Raw genomic sequence first — 19,120 nt, forward strand, 5'->3', positions numbered from 1 at the left:
AAAGCAGTCTTGAGGGAAAAAAATGGAGCTGGAGGAATCAGACTCCCTGACTTCAGACTATACTACAAAGCTACAGTAATCAAGACAATATGGTACTGGCACAAAAACAGAAATATAGATCAGTGGAACAGGATAGAAAGCCCAGAGATAAACCCACGCACCTATGGTCAACTAATCTATGACAAAGGAGGCAAGGATGGAGAAAAGACAGTCTCTTCAATAAGTGGTGCTGGGAAAACTGGACAGCTACATGTAAAAGAGTGAAATGAGAACACTCCCTAACACCATACACAAAAATAAACAAAAAATGGATTAGAGAGCTAAATGTAAGACCGGACACTATAAAACTCTTAGAGGAAAACATAGGAAGAACACTCTTTGACATAAATCACAGCTAGATCTTTTTTGATCCACCTCCTAGAGTAATGGAAATAAAAACAAGAATAAACAAATGGAACTTAATGAAACTTAAAAGCTTTTGCAAAGCAAAGGAGACTACAAACAAGATGAAAAGACAATCCTCAGAATGGGAGAAAATATTTGCAAATGAATCAACGGACAAAAGATTACTCCCCAAAATATATAAACAGCTCATGCAGCTCAATATTAAAAAATCAACCCAATCAAAAAATGGGCAGAAGACCTAAATAGACATTTCTCCAAAGAAGACATACAGATGGCCAAGAAGCACATGAAAAGCTACTCAATATCACTAATTATTAGAGAAATGCAAATCGAAACAACAATGAGGTATCACCTCACACCAGTTAGAATGGGTATCATCAGAAAATCTACAAACAACAAATGCTGGAGAGGGTGTGGAGAAAAGGGAACCCTCTTGCACCACTGGTGGGAATGTAAATTGGCACAGCCACTATGAAGAACAGTATGGAGGTTCCTTAAAAAACTAAAAATAGAGCTACCATATGACCCAGCAATCCCACTACTGGACATATAGCCAGAGAAAACCATAATTCAAAAAGACACGCGCACCCCAATGTTCACTGCAGCACTATTTACAATAGCCAGGTCATGGAAGCAACCTAAATGCCCACCGACAGACGAATGAGTAAAGAAGATGTGGTACATATATACAATGGAATATTACTCAGCCATAAAAAGGAACGAAACTGGGTCATTTGTAGAGACGTGGATGGATCTAGAGACTGTCATACAGAGTGAAGTAAGTCAGAAAGAGAAAAACAAATATCGTATATTAACGCATACACGTGGAACCTACAAAAATGGTACAGATGAACCAGTTTGCAGGGCAGAAATACAGACACAGATGTAAAGAACAAACGTATGGACTCCAAGGGGGGGAACTGGCGGGGGGGGTGGGATGAATTGGGAGATTGGGATTGACATATATACACTAATATGTATAAAATAGATAACTAGGGGCTTCCCTGGTGGCGCAGTGGTTGGGAGTCCGCCTGCTGATACAGGGGACACGGGTTCGTGCCCCGGTCCGGGAAGATACCATGTGCCGCGGAGCAGCTGGGCCCATGACCCATGGCCACTGGGCCTGCGCACCCTGTGCTCCGCAACGGAAGAGTCCGCAACAGTGAGAGGCCCACGTACCACAAAAAAAAAAAACCAGATAACTAACAAGAACCTGCTCTATAAAAAAATAAATAATTCAAAAAAAAAAAACCCAAAAAAAAGAAAAAGAAAATGCTCCAACTTACAAAACAGAAGCAGAGGAGCCCTTGTCTGCATCCATTTGGTCTGAAACACGGACAGAACCAGCAAGATGAAAAGATCAAATTACAAAGAAAAGCTGACCCCAGGGGAAAGAGGAGAACCTCGGGAACAATAGAGAACAGCCAGAACTCAGCTCAGAGAGACTCGGAAAGACAGCACAGCACTCACGGAAGAACAGAGACCAGGAAAGCAGGTGATTCCAGTGCTTCCCTCAGCAACCCCCCACCTCCAAACCCCAGTAAATCAACGAAGAGAAACAAATCCACAAGGAAAAAGAGAACAGAAGAAACAGTAGCTAAGAGACTTCAGCAGTGACTTCCAAGTTGTAACTGAGCTGCACAGGGGAAGTACAGAAGCAGAGCCCAGCGGTGGGTCACAGCCGGGAGGCCAGAGGCCTGAGGTGCTGGGGTCAGCCCAGGGTAGGACAAAGGTGGGGCTGAAAACAGGAGGAGTGGTCCAAGGCTCCAGGCCACAGCACCGTGCCCATACAGGCAGAAGACTAAACGTTTACTTTTTTTTTTTCAATAAATTTATTTATTTTATTTTTGGCTGTGTTGGGTCTTCCTTGCCGCGCACGGGCTTTCTCTAGTTGCAGCGAGCGGGGGCTACTCTTCGTTGTGATGCGTGGGCTTCTCATTGCGGTGGCTTCTCTCGTTGTGGAGCACAGGCTCTAGGCGTGCGGGCTTCAGTAGTTGTGGCTCGCGGGCTCTAGAGCGCAGGCTCAGTAGTTGTGGCACTCGGCCTTAGCTGCTCCGCAACATGCGGGATCTTCCCAGACCCGGGCTCAAACCCGTGTCCCCTGCACTGGCAGGCGGATTCTTAAGCACTGCGCCACCAGGGAAGCCCTAAAGGTTTACTCTTGCGAATGGAGAATACCACAGTCACTAGCCATATTTGGGGTTTTTTTAACTTAAATCAAATAAAATTTAAGATTCAAAGAAAAAAACAAAAAATAAAATAAAATTCAGTTTCTCAGTCATACGAGCCATATTTCAAGTGCTCCACAGTCACATGTGGCTAGTGGTGACCTTACCAGACAGCACAGATCTAGAACATTCCATCACTGCATAGAGCTATCCTGGACAGAGGTGTCCTGAAGAGAGTAGGCTGAAGGGCTTAGAGCTGGAAACCAGGCTTGGTGCCTGACTCAAAAGGTAATTCTGGGCTAGGAGGCCCACAGCAGGACCCTCCTCACAGGGCCACAGGGCCCAGCAGCTGGATGTGTCCTCCCCAGGGAGGAAAACCGGACCTGTAAGACAACTTTGAAATATACCAAACCAAGGACAAGCACTCTTATAAAGTAAAAACAACTGTCAAAATAAATTCAAGAACATCTTCTACATGCAAAACAAAGATCCAAAAGCAGAACTATAAGGGAAAAGCTTAGGGACCCAGAGGATCACTCCTGGAAATTCACAGGCACACCAGAAGAAGGCAGAACAGAGAAACGATCAAAAACACACCAGAAGTAAAGCTCCCTGTACCAAAGGATGCAAGTCTTCAGCCTAAAATTGTCCAGCTAATGCCCAGCATAAGAAAAAAAGCCTAGCGCGAGTCATACCCTCCTAAAATATGAGGTTCTAGAAAAGCCTCCTGAAAAAGAAACTCAAATTTGGACATGGCATAACTGGATGAGGGAAGACGATGGACCCATGCCTTCCATCCCCACCAAGCCAAGCTGCCAACCACACATGAAATGTATTTATTCTGCCTGAGATAGCTGAGAGTTCAGAAAACTTACCTTCTACAAAACCTGTTAAAAAAGAAAAACCAGCACGCACAGCACCAGCCCACTTTTTAAAAGGCACCTGTGTGCACACTGAGGCTAACCCTTGGTGTCTCCCTGGTGATGTGTCTAAGATCTCCACAGCCCTGGGGGCAAGCAGCGCTGATGACCCCATATCACGGGCGGAAAACTCAGGCACAGAGCAGCTAAGTGGCAGAGCTGGCATGTAAATCTAGGTGGTCTAGCCCCGGGGTTTGTGACCCCAACCCCCATACCATGCTGCCCTTCAACTTAAATTACTATCGCTACCTTCCTCCTTCTCAAGTTCACTGCCAGGAGCAGGTGTTACTACTGTAGGCCCCATTAACCAGTAAGGCCCGGGCACTTTATCCTGATACCCTCTGCTTGTGCACAGGTGCACAAACACAAACACACACACACACACACACACACTCCATGCACCAAGGCCTCTGTGATCATCTGTAACTGAACGATCAAAAATCAAAATCCTCAGCCTCTATTCTTACCTAGGTGTGGGTCCAACAGGTGAGGCTGCTCCTGATATTTGTCCATTATTACTAAAAAGAAAAACAATGTGAGAATTAACATGCACATGAGCCTGGGAAACACTCGAGTTTTCCCACGCTGACTTGCAGGGCAGCTCCCAAGAGCACAGGCCAGCTGGAGTGAGCCCCCACCCACCCACTTCCTCAGGGCCACTGTGCCCTGGCCTCTGCCCTCTGCTTGCTCAGCACACCTTCCTCTCAGGTCCTCGCTTCTTCCTTCCTTCACGGCCTGCTGACAGCCAAGCTGAGTTCTCCCCTTCATTAGACACACACCTTCCACACCCTTCACTCTCCTCTGCCACACACACCAAGCCATGTGCCCTCCCAGGCCTCACACCACGGCCTCCTTAATCCCATGCAGCCTGGTTTCCACTCCTACCAGCAGCTAGAACTGCTCCTATCAGATCCCACGACCACTTGGGTTACGGCAGTTTTTATGCACCACACCTGACCACTCCCTAGGAATGGGAAAGTGGGCTTTCACTGGTCCCTGGATATACACCTCACCCTCAGGACAGTTCTACGCCAGAGGTATTTTCAGTGCTAACCGCAGCCGACAGCCAGAGAAACAGCACAATCAAGCAACTACCCCAAGTGGCAGAGGGGTATTCAAGCCCAGGGTTGAGTTGCCGAAGTGTGTGCTCTTTCCACTCAGCCAGCCACACTGCCCTCTCCTGAAGTTCAGAGTTGTCATTACAAACCCATGAAGACAAAATTATACAGAAATTTCTTTACCTAAAAGGATCCTCGAGGACGGTTTTACTGAATCACAAAACCCTACGTAGTTATCTAACCACGGGATCCTAAGGAGTCATTTGCAAGTTGCCCGTTATAGACAACTACAAGAGTCCGTCTAAACTTGGAGAACCTAGACTAATGACTAAGCATCCTACGGTACGCCTATCCGACATCCTGCGCTGTCCTGCACAGTCTTGGCAGAGCCATGGGCGCTGCCTACAGCTAAGGCTCTGGGTGGGGGCCCCACAACCGCACAGCCAGCCCGGCCCCCGCCCGCTCCAACCTGTTCTCGCCTCTCCTGCTCCCACTGCCCTGTCCACACAGATGTCTCGGAGGAAATGCTCTTTGCTGTGGTCCCAGGGCAGGCTGGAGACAGAACTTGGAGACGAGCCGCCCAAGGGAGGTCCACCCGCCCCCTCCTGACGGAGGTCGGCCAGGAGGCCCACTGCCCTCTCCACTTCTCACGCGTGCGCCCGTGTCTGGAACCGCAAGAAAGGAGACCTGCACAGCCTGCGCTGCCCCCTTCCCTCCTCCGGCCCGCACACACCCCGGAACCGCTCCAGGGCGCCCTCCCGGGCCGCGCGGTCTCCAAGCACCGCCGGTAGGCGGCCGAGCAGCTCCTTCGTCTCCGCGCTCTCGCCGAACGACTCGAGAGAGGCGCAGCAGGCCAGCGCCGCGTCCTCCGCCGCATCCTCCGCCCGGTCCTCCACCGGATCCTCCACGGCGTCCACGGCCGGCTCCTCGCTCAAGGCCATCCTCGGCGGCCGGACGGTGCCCGCAGACTCGCAGCCGGCTCCACACGCGGGCGGGGCGCGGGGCGCGGGGCGTGGGACACGAGGCACCGAACGCTCAAGACTGCTGAGACAGAGAAGACGGCAATAACGCCGGCCCCGCCCCACGACCTCCGACCTTGCGCGCCGGCCCCGCTACAGAGCGCGCCGGCCGCCAAAATACTGCGCGCGGAGGCGGTGCCGACCCCGAGTGAGGCGGGGCCAGAGGGCTGGGTGGGGTGACAAGATCCCACAAGCCAGCTGCGCAGCCTTCCCCGAGCACGCGCGCTGAGTTCAGGTCCCGGGGGTCTTTCTGCAAAGCCGTCTGCAGGCGCGCGGGGCTGCAGTGGGAGCGGCTCCAGCCCGCTAGACAGGCACTTTCCAGACAACGGATGAGTGGGCACTCGTAAAGCCCCGAAACAATTGGTGATTCGGGAGGAGTGATAACGGCGCGGCTCAGGTCTTCCGAGACGCACACACGGGTGGCCGAGGTGCCCGGCAGCCCCGCCCCTACACGGTGGCAGCCCGACACGCCGACCCCCTGGATACCCCGACACCCTGAGCAGTCCAGGCACCCGCCAGGGCACACCCCCTACCCAAGGCTACCGCCCCCCCCCCCCCCCCCACACACACACCCTTCTATTCGAGCAAGAAACACCAGCTGCAAAACGGAGCGCGGGAGAGAAGCTGGGCAGTGGCTAAAGCACATGGGGGGAGGGGGGTCTTTCTTCCACCTGTCCACCTCAGTAAGGTGGACTTGGAGCCCTGCTCAGCCCCAGAGATACTGCTCAAGAGGTGCACCCATCTCATGGTCCCCAACTTTGCCTAAGCCAGAAACAGGAGACCCGAATCCACAGGGGGACATGACACCAAATTCCACGTAAGCAAACCCCAGATCTGTGTGAATTTCTGTACAACTGTCATGAAAGTATCCAAACTCCAAGTTCCCCCCAGACTGGAATAGGTAATGAGCCTGTCGGAGACATTTCAGGTGGTCTGGGCCCCCATAAATTAACCCAGCTGCATGGAGGACGGAGACGCAGGTGAAACTAAGACACACACAGTTCCATCCCTGAAACCACCGTAGGCTTTATTCATCTCTGAAGCCGCCTCTGGTACTGCCGCCCTGGTCCTTTGGCAAGTGGCTGGGCAGGCGACACAGGCGGGCTGCTACTTGAGAAGCTTCCTCATGGTGCCCAGGGATGGGCTCCTGTACTGCTTCCCGAAGTGGTTCCAGTGGTTCAGGTAGTTAAAGAGCTGATAGAGCAGCAGCCGCCTGTCAAACCCTGGAGCCTTGGGGACCTTCCGGTGGTAGGCGGTGAAGAAGGGCCTGGGAAACCCCCCGAACATCAAGGCAATCGCCAGTTCAAACTCAGAATGACCGTAGAAGGAGGCCGGGTCGTAAATAATGGGGCCGGTGTCGTCCTCGGCCACATTTCCTGACCAGAGATCCCCATGAAGAAGGGCGGGGACAATCTCTAGGCCACAAAACAAATCTGGGATCTTCACCTAAGAAAATAATTATTGTACACAGAGTTATCACAGGCCTGGGAGCCACAGTCTCCTCATCCAGTACTTGGAAATAAGGCAAAGACGACCTTGTGTTTGCTCAGGGTCCAGCCACCACTTTGTACCAAGCCCAGGGATAAGGATCCTCTGACTCCAGGGAAATGTAATTTTGTCTTAGTATTTACTACTAATTTAGGTCTAGAAGCGCTACAATTTAATGATTTCCATACAGTAGAGAACCTCAAGAGGTTATGATTTTATTGTCATGTAGAATATGAACTGTACAACCTGAGTGGAGTCTTTTTGTATGTAACTTAGCAAACTTTCTGCGCTATTCTTTTATTTCACAGCACATATATATCTGCACCTCTTTTGTAGCCTGATTACTTCAGCAATGAGTTAAATAAAATTTCTTTGATGCATGCTGATAGACTGATATGCGAGTTCTGTTTTTAACATTTTGAGAGTTACGTTTTAAAACCAATCACTCTGGTTTCAAAGTGCTACCCACACCTGCTCTAAGAGGTAAGACGTTGCCTTGGTGAAAAAAACAGCATAAGAATGGACAAGAAAGTAATAGTAAATGCCACCATTCACAAGCCAAACACCTACATTTCACATGAGCAAAGTTTGAGGTAAAGTACCTGGTGACCAAGCACACGTGAGAGGTGCACTCAGGGATCAAGTATGCCCTCAGGTCCCATCCCCTTCTCAGCTTCCCCATCAAGCCAATAGTCAGGACACTTCTGGGTCCACGACTTGACCAGCTCTGCTCCAGGCTCAGCAGTCCCCACTCTGGCTCTGTTCTAGCAGGGGGTCCCACACAAATGTGGTAGGCTCATAAGAGAACAGCCCCTCTCCCAGAGGATAACTGCTGTGCCCACCTGTAGCTGTGACCAGAGTTCTCGTGCCTCTCGGTCAGCATAGTCCTTCTCAATGAGGTCCAGCTGTGCTTGGAGCCGGTGCCGGGTGAAGAAGGTTGGCCAGTCATCCTGCCACTCGTTCACCTGAGCAACAAGGGAAAGGAGGGGCTGGTGCTGCAGCTGGTGGTCACAGGACAGAGGTATGCATGGCATCTGCCTAAACCCTAAAGCAACCACTAAAAGAGCACAGCAAATGTTATCGCTGTCCAACAAGGGAGATAAGATGGAATCATTAAAAATACTTACTTAGGGACTTCCCTGGTGGTGCAGTAGTTAGGAATCTGCCTGCCGAATGTAGGGGACACGGGTTCGGGCCCTGGTCCGGGAGGATCCTGCGTGCCGCGGTGCAACTGGGCCCATGCGCCACAGCTGCTGAGCCTGTGCTCTAGAGCCCGCGAGTCACAACTACTGAAGCCCACACACCTGGAGCCCGTGCTTCCCAACAGGAGAAGCCGTCGCAGTGGGAGGCCTGTGCGCCGCAACGAAGAGAGGCCCTGCTCGCCACAGCTGGAGAAGGCCTGTGCGCACAGCAACGAGGACCCAATGCAGCCAAAAATAAATAAGTAAATTATTTAAAAATACTTAGTTAGGGCTTCCCTGGTGGCGCAGTGGTTGAGAGTCTGCCTGCCGATGCAGGGGGCACAGGTTCGTGCCCCGGTCCGGGAAGATCCCACACGCCGCGGAGCGGCTGGGCCCGTGAGCCATGGCCGCTGAGCCTGCGCGTCCAGAACCTGTGCTCCGCAATGGGAGAGGCCCGCATACCGCAAAAATAATAATAATAATACTTAGTTAATTCGAAAGAGAGATAAAGAATAAAAGGGGAGCAAAGAACAGAGAAGACAAATAAAAAAGAAATGACAACAGTTCCAAATCTAACCATATCAATAAGTACATTAAAAGTTAATTCGAAAGAGAGCATAAAGAATAAAAGGTGGGGGCTTCCCTGGTGGCGCAGTGGTTGAGAGTCCGCCTGCCGATGCAGGGGACATGGGTTTGTGCCCCGGTCCGGGAAGATCCCACATGCCGCGGAGCAGCTAGGCCCGTGAGCCATGGCCGCTGAGCCTGCGCGTCTGGAGCCTGTGCTCCACAACGGGAGAGTCCACAACAGTGAGAGGCCACGTACCGCAAAAAAAAAAAAAAAAAAAAAGAATAAAAGGTGCGACTTCCCTGGTGGTGCAGTGGTTAAGAATCCGCCTGCCAATGCAGGGCACACGGGTTCGAGCCCTGGTCCAGGAAGATACCACATGCCGCGGAGCAACTAAGCCCATGCGCCACAACTACTGAGTCTGCACTCTAGAGCCTGCAAGCCACAACTACTGAGCCCACGTGCCACAACTACTGAAGCCCATGGGCCTAGAGCCCAAGCTCTGCAAAAAGAGAAGCCACCGCAATGAGAAGCCCGCGCACCGTAACGAAGAGTAGCCCCCGCTCGCGGCAACTAGAGAAAGCCCACGCGCAGCAATGAAGACCCAACAACGAAGGCTCAATGCACCAAAAAATAAATAAATTTATAAAAACAACAACAATAAAGAAAAAAGAATAAAAGGGGAGCAGAGAACAGATAAGACAAATAAAAAAGAAATGACAACAGTTCCAAACCTAACCATATCAATAAGTACATTAAATGTGTCTAAACACCCCAGTTAAATGACAAGAGATCAACAGGTTAGAAAAATAAAGGAATTATTTTTAATCCAATTATATTTTTTAACCAAATTATAAGCTGTGTACAAGAAATGCACTTTATATATAAAAACAGAAACAGGTTAAGAGGATAGAAAAAATAAATCATGCTAACACTAGTCAAAAGAAAGCTGGAGGGCTTCCCTGGTGGCACAGTGGTTAAGAATCGCCTGCCAATGCAGGGGACACGGGTTCAAGCCGTGGTCCGGGAAGATCCCATATGCCATGGAGCAACTGGGCCTGCATGCCACAACTACTGAGCCTGTGCTCTAGAGCCCGTGAGCCACAACTACTTAAGGCCACGCGCCTAGAGCCCGTGCTCCGCAATAATAGAAGCCACCGCAATGAGAAGCCCGCGAACGGCAACAAAGAATAGCCCCCACCCACCGCAACTAGAGAAAGCCCGCACACAGCAATGAAGAGCCAACACAGCCAAAAATAAAAATTAATTAAATAAATAAAATTTAAAAAAAGAAAGCTGGAGTAGCTATATTAATACGGAAGTAAATTTCAGAGCAAAGAATATCACCAAGTATAAAGAAAGTCATCTCACTATGGAAAGGAAGTCAACTGATGAGGAAGATATAATAATCCTAAATAATTATGTCCCTAATATATGGCAAACAAGCACATGAATAGATGCTCCACATCCTTAGTCATCAGGGAAAACAGAACCTCACTGAGATACCTCACAATCACTAGGATGGCTACAATTTTAGAAAAAGGAAAATACCAAGTATGTGAGGATGCCGAGGACCTGGCATGCTCCTACACTGATGGTGTGAATGTAAAATGGTATAACCACTTCGGAAAATATTTTGGTAGTTTCTTAAAAAGTTAAATATAAGCCTACATTTGACCTAGTCATTGGCTCCTAGGTATTTACCCAAAATAAATGGAAGCATTTGTCCACACAAACTCTTGCACATGAAGGTTCATAGCGGCTTTATTTGTGAAAGCAAAACCCGGAAACAACTCAGATGTCCATCAATGGATAAACACACTGTGGTTTATCATACCATGGAATGGACTTTTGACACAGGCAACAACAGGGATGAATATCAAAATGTTTGTGCTAAGTGAAAGAAGCCAGACAAAAAGGAGTACACACCATATGATTCCATTTATATTAAATTACACAAAATGCAAACCTATCTATGGTGATAGAAAACAGATCAGCAGTTGCCAGGGGCAGGGAAGGGCAGGAGGAAAACATTACAAAAGGGCAGGAGGACACTTTCTTGGTGATGGATATACTCATTGACCTGACTGCGGTTAGCGGTTCACAGGCACATACATATGTCAAAACTTACCAAACTGTACATTTTAAATAGGTGCAGTTTATTTTATGTCAGTTATACTTTAATAGAGTTGTTTAGAAAAAAAGATGAAAAGCTTATTTTATACAAAGGGTTACTTTGTGAAATTCCTTAAGGGAGGAACGTTCCGGAGAGCATGCGTCCCTGGTCAGCATCCTCAGCATGGAGACTCCCTGTGCAGAGGGTTGTGGTGGCTGAGGCCCTGTGTTCACCCCCTTGGTGCTAGGTGCACCTCAAGAGAAGGCGGGAGACCCCCTCCCCAAACAGCCTGAGGCGTATGGGATGGCATGCCCTCGTGCTCCATCTGCCTGCCCAGGCCCCTAGTGTCCCAGCCTCGGTCTACCTCCTAGACGACCAGGTCATGAAGACAGCTGGAGACCAGCACTGGCTAGCCCTCCACCTGAACCAATGGGCCATGATGCCCTCACCCACGAAAATATATGACCTTCCCCTGAGCTACCAAAGGCGGGGCCGCCTGGGTGCATAGCTGGTAGGAGGACCCAGCTTTCACCTGGACCAGGTGGGTCAGGATGTGTGGCGGTCAGGGCCTATGCTCTGAAGCCAGACAGGGCCAAACCCTGGCCCCTCCGCTTACCAGCTGCATGACTCAGGTACCACCTGGCTTCTCTGCACATCATTTTCCTCATCCATAAAACGGGTCAATGGCAACCCGCCTCCTGGTGTTGCGATGGCAACTGGGGAGTTGAGTCGGACACAGCAGCAAATAAACTGTGTCAGTCCTCTGACCGAGCCAATGGCCCCAACAGGGCTCAGCTCACTAGGTGCCACCATTCAGGGTTGCCCCATGAATGGCTGCAGTCCCTAAGGGCTCACTCAGTCCTCCCAAGGAGCAGGGAGCCTCTTGAAACTTCAGGCTGGTCCATCCATGCTATGTCCATCGGACACTCCATCCAGTACCATCTTGTCACAGCACAAGGAGGTGGACCAGGTGGCCTCCCAGGTTTCCTGCCCCTTCCTGGCTGGGCTGCAGCTAAACTAGGTTGGTTCACTGATCCTGGACTCTGAAGGGGCACTCGGGGGCTGCCTGTGTCCCTAACAGGCCAGCCCCATCCTCACCTGCTTCACACATCAGGGTTCTGTGTACAAGTTCATTCCTCAGTTCTTGAAAAGCCACTGTGTGAGGTCAACCAAATCTCTGTAGACTCATAGCTCTTCAACTCAACATCTGAAGCAGGACAACAAGCCATATTTGGCCATACTGGGCTGGGACCACACTATTGTGCTGGTCACTAGCTCCAGACAGGTGTGTAACCCCCAGGGGAGCTGGCTTCAGCAGAGATTCACAGGGTCTTAACAAGCCTGGTAAACCACCAGGTACAGTTCTAGGGACCCCAGATGTGAGGGCTACCCCTTGAATAAGATCCCTAAATCTGCCTCCAGCTTCATAAGGATCTTGCCTCTAGTGACCTCCACCTGGAAGAACAGCCCTCTGCCCACACCAGGCAGACATAAAAGTATATCTATTGTACAATATGATTCCATTTATATGAAATGTCCAGAATAGGCAAACCCTAAAGACAGAAAGAGATTCATGGTTGCCGGTGACTGAGGGCGGGGGAATGGGGAGTGGCTACTAATGGGTATGTGGTTTCTCTTTGGGGTGATGAAAATGTTTTGGAGTCAGATAGTGGTGGTGGCTGCATAACACTGTGAATATACTAAAAACCACTGAACTGTACACTTTAAAAGTGACATTTATGTCACTGAATTACCTCTCAATAGTACTAATAGTTTTTTTTTTCAATAGTACTAATAATTTTTAAAGGCCCCAGGAGACGGGCTGAGTGACCAGGACTTAGTCCCTGACCTCTAATGCTGCCTTACCCCCACCCACTTCCATCCTCCACACTTAGCACATGCCCTCCTGTGATACGGCCTTTGCACCTGCTGTTTCCTCTGCTCAGAATGCTCTTCTACCTGCCCCACAGCTCCCCACCACCTCTGAGCTCTGCTCAGTGAACCTCGACATCTACTCTCCCCAGCCCATTTATCACAACTCACACTCTGCTTTCAGAAATCAGGTAGTCAGGGGCTTCCCTGGTGGCACAGTGGTTAAGAATCCACCTGCCAATGCAGGGGACACGGGTTCGAGCTCTGGTCTGGGAAGATCCCACGTGCCGCGGAGCAACTAAGCCCATGCGCCACAGCTACTGAGCCTGCGCGTCTGGAGCCCGCGCCTCTGGAGCCTGTGCTCCGCAACAAGAGAGGTCGCGATAGTGAGAGGCCCACGCACCGCGATGAAGAGCGGCCCCCGCTCGCCGCAACTAGAGAAAGCCCTCGCACAGAAACGAAGACCCAACACAGCCAAAAATAAATAAATAAATAAATAAATAAATAAATTTATAAAAATAAAGAAAAAAGAAGAAATCAGGTAGTCAGACTTGCTGGTGCCCAGTGGACTGGCACTCTGTCACACACAAGGGGTGGGGTGACCAGCATTGGGGCATCAGGAACTAAGCAGAAGCATCCTCGCCCAGGCACTCACCTGTGGGATGAAGCCGCAGCACGTCACCGTGTGGAAGCCGAACTTGCTCACATACTGGGGCCCGGCACCCTCAGCCCTCTGGCCTGTCAACAGAAAGTGCTGCTTGGCTTTCTCTTAAATGTCAGACCTCAGCAGAGCATCAGGATGGGCCTGGGCTGCACCGCTGGAACATGGGTGGCTGAGGTTATACTACACATGGTAGCAATTGGTCCACACATGGACCAGCAAGGACACGCCTATCTCAAGCACACTGGACAGCAGAGGGGTCATGAGCTGATTCTACCAGCTTATCATCAAAATTCTTATTTAACAATCTCTTTTTTCACACTGCGGTCTACAGGCAGGTGGTGTGCAACCCAACCCATTACTGAAATATCCCCCCTAAGCACCAACCCAGGGTAGATGCACCCAGGTCAAGGGTGCACAACAGCAGTCTGAACATACCCACTCTGTTCTCCTCCTCCCTCAACTTCTCCCTGAGCTTCTGGTTGTAAAGGTGCAAATCTGCCATCTGGTCTCCAAGTTTTGATGCCTGACTGAGGAAAGAAGAAATGCAGCCAATTAAAATAAGAAACAACAACCAGCTCGCATGTTCCATTTTGAGAAATGTTTTAAAAACTACGCTCTGTTCTTTAAAAACTGAAAAAAATGAACTGTAGGCAATGACCTCCAAAAAACAAAATAGTATAAAATCACCAAGAGGGGTAGGCTTCTGTTGAAGCTCACAGAGGTACTGGGAATTAAGGGACAAATCAAGGGAAAAAGTAATGTTAAGTAGAGTAAAAAAAAAAAAAAAAAAAGGCTCCCAATTTTTGTAAAAACAAATGTAAATCACATATAAGAAAAAGACTGGGATGATAATCACACACCAAAATGTAGCAGTGACTGCTCCCTGCTTCTGGGATGACGGGCGCCTTTAGTTTTCTTTACATGAGTTTGCGTCTTCCACCATTTTTTAAACAATGAACATACATAACTTTAATAATTAGAAAAAAAAATTAAGGACTTCAGATAATTACTAGATCAGACCTCACTGCCCAAACTGAGCTGGCACGGGTGCCCTCTGAGCACAAAGCAATGGATGGTTCAAACACGCTTATTTGGCACAACTTTGTGGAGCCAAACTAACCTCGGACTCTGACCCTGCATGGAAAGCAAGAGCTCCTGCCTCCATCAGGGATGGCAGGTGTGGCTCTGGGCCCTGCCTCTGCTCCCTGCATGGAGTTGTATGGGCAGCTCAGCAAGAGGCTGCTCCCCCTCTCTCTCATCTTCCTCTCTCTGTCTCTCTGTCTCCCTCCCTCTCTCTCTCTCTCTCTCTCTCTCTCTCTCTCTCTCTCTCTCTCTCACACACACACACACACACACACACACACACACACACACTCTCTCTCTCTCTCTCTCACCTGCTCAGGCCCCTCATCTTCAGATGCTCCATCACAAAGGCAGCCCCACCTCCAGGCAGGTCAATCACCTTGATAGGCTGAGGCGCCCGCACCAGGCCAGTGCTCCGAAGAGCCTCCAGGCTCGCCATCTCCCCCTCAAACATCTGCCGGGCCTGCGTCCAGAACATGGCCGTGAACTCCGATGCCAGCAAGGGCTATGCAGCCAGGCTGAGGCTCACAGCCCTGCACAGAAGCCACCATGTGGGATTGCAAGCACCCAGGACCTCCAGTTGCTGAAAACTGGCTGGGGAGCAAGGCATCAGCCCCCAGAGGGTGGGACGCAATGTGGCCCCCTTTGGATAGGAAGGGGCTGCGCTGAGAGCTTAGGGTGGACAGGATGCTGAGGCCTGCACCAAGTGCTTGCTCTGAGAGGTAAGGAAGCACAGGCCATGGGGGGGTGGGGTGCTGGGGGTGCTGGGAGGTGCTGGGAGTGCCATGAAGGTACTGTGGGGTGGCGGGAGTGCTATGAGGTGCTGTAGTAGACCATGAGGGTGCTGGGGGTATAGTGGGGCGCTGTGGGGTGCCACAGGGTGCCATGGGGGTGCGGTGGGGTGCCTTGAAGTACAGGTTAGTGGAGGGTATGCAGCTGGGCCTGGGTCCCCTTCCAGGTTACCTGCCCCCACGATGCCTTGAGCACTTACAGCAAATGAGAGGCAGCACAGGGCAGCATGGGGGGACATGCCAAAGTGACTGGGGCACACACTTGGGGCGGGGGAAGGCAGGGGCTGGGGGGTCCAGGGCCAGTCCCCAGAGGCAAGCACCCACCAGGGCCTGGAGGCTGGGAAGGAGCCATGCACCCCACCCAAGAAGAAGACAGCCACTCCCCAGGGCAGCGGAACAGCCTCCACTGGGACCCAGGGGTCTTCCTACTTCTAAAACATTTTGTACAAATATCCCATTTTTAAATTAGGTGAACTCTCACCTTAGGTACACTACATCTGGGTTAAAAATGTGTTTGTTGGGCTTCCCTGGTGGCGCAGTGGTTGAGAGTCCGCCTGCCAATGCAGGGGACACGGGTTTGTGCCCCAGTCCGGGAAGATCCCACATGCCGTGGAGCGGCTGGGCCCGTGAGCCATGGCCGCTGAGCCTGCGCGTCCGGAGCCTGTGCTCCGCAACGGGAGAGGCCACAACAGTGAGAGGCCCGCATACCGCAAAAAAAAAAAAAAAAAAAAAAAAAGTGTTTGTTAATATGGTTTGTGAATACCTCTGGCTTATAGAATTAACCTTCGTGAACAAGATCAAAGCATCTATTTCCACACAGGAAAAGAATTCCATCCTTTAATTCAAGGACCTGAGGGGAGAATGTGCAAGGTGTCCTCCTAACTGCCAATCCACACCTAGAATCATGGAGTGGGCTGTCCAGTGACCCCCAGCCATGCTCCCAGGGTGAGACCCCAAACGTACAGGGGATGAGGACACTTGGGCTCCAGATTGCTTACATCCTGAGGGCCTCACCTATCACCTGTTCTCGTGTATTGATTGATCACCTCCTGTGTGCCAGCACTGAAGGTTTCAAGGGTGAAAAATGGGATCCCAGGGCTTCCCTGGTGGCGCAGTGGTTGAGAGTCCGCCTGCCGATGCAGGGGACACGGGTTCGTGCCCCGGTCTGGGAGGATCCCACATGCCGTGGAGCGGCTGGGCCCGTGAGCCATGGCCGCTGGGCCTGCGCGTCCAGAGCCTGTGCTCCGCGGCGGGAGAGGCCGCAGCGGTGGGGGGCCCGCGTACCGCAAAAAAAAAAAAAAAAAAAAAAAAAATGGGATCCCAGCCTGGAAGAGCTTTCAGGAACCAGCTGCGAAGTTTCCAGGGCCAGCGTGAACCCTGAACCCAATACAGCTTCCCAGTGGGTGGGCCTTATCGTTTTGAGGGATTTGGGTACTGAAACCAGATTCTTTAACAGTTCCTGGTGCCAACAGAGCAGGGATGCCGGACCAATGCCGACCCACTGTCCATCCTAAACGTTGGCAGTTCCACAGGGGGACTGGAGGGGTCACTCTGGGATTTCCTCCAGCCCACAGCCAACACCCCCTCCCCACTGCCGCATCTCAAAGGGGCCTGGCCCACAGAGCACCAGGGGCCTCCTTGGAGCTGCCCACCAGGGCCAAGGGAGCGCCATCCTCAGCACCTGCGGTGCACACACTATGGTCAGTTTCTCCATCTGTAAAGTGTTACTATTTTCCATGTACATTTAACAGCAATATTTTAAGCAGGCAATGGAAATCAGGTCCAACACAAGCATGGCCTGTGAGTAGAAGGAACAGAAGAAGCCTGGCTCTCTGTGTCGCGCAAGGGTTCTTCCTGCCTCTTTCCATCTGCCGGGGAGGACCCAGGGGCTGTGGGGAACGGAGTCCAGAGCTGAGCCCCTGGGGAGTGGCAGAAGCAGCCCAGGACCCCAAGCTTCACCGCCCCCCGTGCTTGAATGGTTGAGAAATTAAAACGGACACCAAAAACTCCTGTGCATCCAGGCAAAAGGAAGTAAATTAATCCCAGAGCAGACAAAACCTCGGAATCCCACAGAAAACGCTTGAGCCTCTGCAAGGCCGCAAGCTGACCCCAGGGCTGTGACTGCCAGGCCTGGCCCAGGACCAGACCGCGGCGCTCCCTCTCCCTGAGCCCCTGAGCGCCTGAGCCCCCTCACCACCTTCCTCTCCTCCCCCCCTTCCTTCCAGCCCTCCCCCACCCTCAACCCCTTCTCCCCTCCAGCTCCAGGTGCAGGCTCAGGCCGCAGGGAAGGGTGGGGTGGGACGGGATGGGGTGGGGGGCACGCACCAGCGTCCTGCGGTTGACCTTGATGAACACGGGACCGGCATCCGTGTCGTAGGCGCGTCCCTCGCTGATGCAGCCGGCCCCAGGGCTCCCGAAGGCGCGCAGGGTCGTGGTGCGCAACTCCGCGCGCAGCAGCTGCTCCATGGGGCCGGCGGCGGGATGGGGGACGGGAGACACGGGGACACGGGGGACCTGGGACCGCGCAGACAGCGGGGCCAGACGCGAGCTCGCCGCTGCCGAGGCAGCTGTCCGCGGGGGAGGCGTCTGTTTGGCCTAAGGGCTCCCAGCGCCCGGGTGTCCGGCCTCCCGGTCTTCCTCCCGCAGGAGAATGAGAGCGGGAGTTCAGTTAGGCCGGGCAAGCGCTCGCCGCCCCCATCCCATAGGCCAAGCCGGGCGGACCCAGCGCTATGGGAGGACGGCGGAGCTCTCTGATAGGGGGACAGACGTGGGGGCGGTGCCCTCCCGTGTGTCCACAGTCAGTGAGCCTGGACCCGGCTGGGACTTGCCCAGAGGCCCTGTAGGGCCTGACCTCCCTGCACAGAGGCTTCCTGAACCCTCTCTGAGCCTCGGCCCAGAGCCCTCCCACCAAGCAATACCCAGGACAGTCCAGGGGAGATTGCCGTGCCTGGGATGCAGGTCACAGGCCTTGCTAGGTCTCACACAGTCCACAGAAGGCTGGCAGTCTTGACCACGTCCTGCCGGGCCCCAGGCACTGCCTGATGACACCGGTTGCTGGCACTGGGCTTGCTCATCAGGGCACCTGGTGCCCATCAGAGATAGAGTCTGCTCTTGGGCTTCTGATACCAGGCAGCTGACCACACCCGGAGTGGGACTTCTGATTACAGAGGCTGGCTGTCCCAGGAAGGGAGCTTCCTGGCACAGATGTGCCAGGACTTCCCTGGTGGTCCAGTGGTTAAGACTCTGCTCTCCCAATGCAGGGGGCCCAGGTTCCATACCTGGTCAGGGAACTAGATCCCACATGCCACAACTAAAGATCCCACATGCCGTAATGAAGATCCCGCATGCTGCAGCTAAGACCCGGTGCAGCCAAATAAATAATATTAAGAAAAAACACACACATGTATGTGTTTGTACACACACATGTGTTCAAAGGCATGTACACATGCATGGCCGAGAGCAGGTGGGCAGGAGACTGCTTGGCATCTGTAAGAAGGGTCTGACCCCCGCAAGTCTCCCTCCTCCCAGCTCTCCCTCTCAGTCTGGCGAAGCCCAAGCTCCTATTGCATCCCCAAAAGGGATCCGTGACAGTAAAGACAAGCTCTCGCACTTCTGCAGACATCTTTATTCTCGATGGGCAGTCCTGCTGGATATGGAATTCCAGGCTGTTCTTGCATCACTGAGATGGCTCTGTGGCCTCACCTTCCAGCTCCCGTGCTGTTGAGAAGCTGGAAACCAGTTGGATTCTTATTCTCTGCGTGGAAACTATTCTCTCTCTGGAGGCTTTTGG

General features: G+C 52.0%; 2 protein-coding genes across 2 annotated transcripts in view; both read right to left on the bottom strand.

Annotated features, from left to right (window-relative positions):
- The window catches only part of TBCD (tubulin folding cofactor D), a 173,648-nt gene extending 167,861 nt beyond the window's left edge, over positions 1-5,787 (bottom strand). The window contains exons 1-2 of the mRNA XM_079904179.1: positions 5,285-5,787; positions 3,961-4,011 (exon numbers count right to left, since the gene is read on the bottom strand). Of these exons, the coding sequence (XP_079760305.1) occupies positions 3,961-4,011; positions 5,285-5,492 (259 nt within the window). The 5' untranslated portion in view covers positions 5,493-5,787. The remainder of the gene's footprint in view (positions 1-3,960; positions 4,012-5,284) is intronic.
- A 510-nt stretch (positions 5,788-6,297) lies between these two features.
- FN3K (fructosamine 3 kinase) lies at positions 6,298-18,083 on the bottom strand. The gene is made up of 6 exons (XM_079904659.1): positions 17,656-18,083; positions 14,851-15,002; positions 13,892-13,983; positions 13,448-13,530; positions 7,901-8,023; positions 6,298-7,016 (listed from the first exon to the last, which is right to left on the bottom strand). The coding sequence occupies exons 1-6, from the start codon at positions 17,794-17,796 to the stop codon at positions 6,678-6,680; spliced, it is 930 nt and encodes a 309-aa protein (XP_079760785.1). The 5' UTR covers positions 17,797-18,083; the 3' UTR covers positions 6,298-6,677.
- Between the last annotated feature and the right edge of the window lie 1,037 nt (positions 18,084-19,120).

The sequence above is a fragment of the Stenella coeruleoalba genome (genome assembly GCF_951394435.1).
Source record: "Stenella coeruleoalba genome assembly, chromosome: 19".
Classification (NCBI taxonomy): domain Eukaryota; kingdom Metazoa; phylum Chordata; class Mammalia; order Artiodactyla; family Delphinidae; genus Stenella; species Stenella coeruleoalba.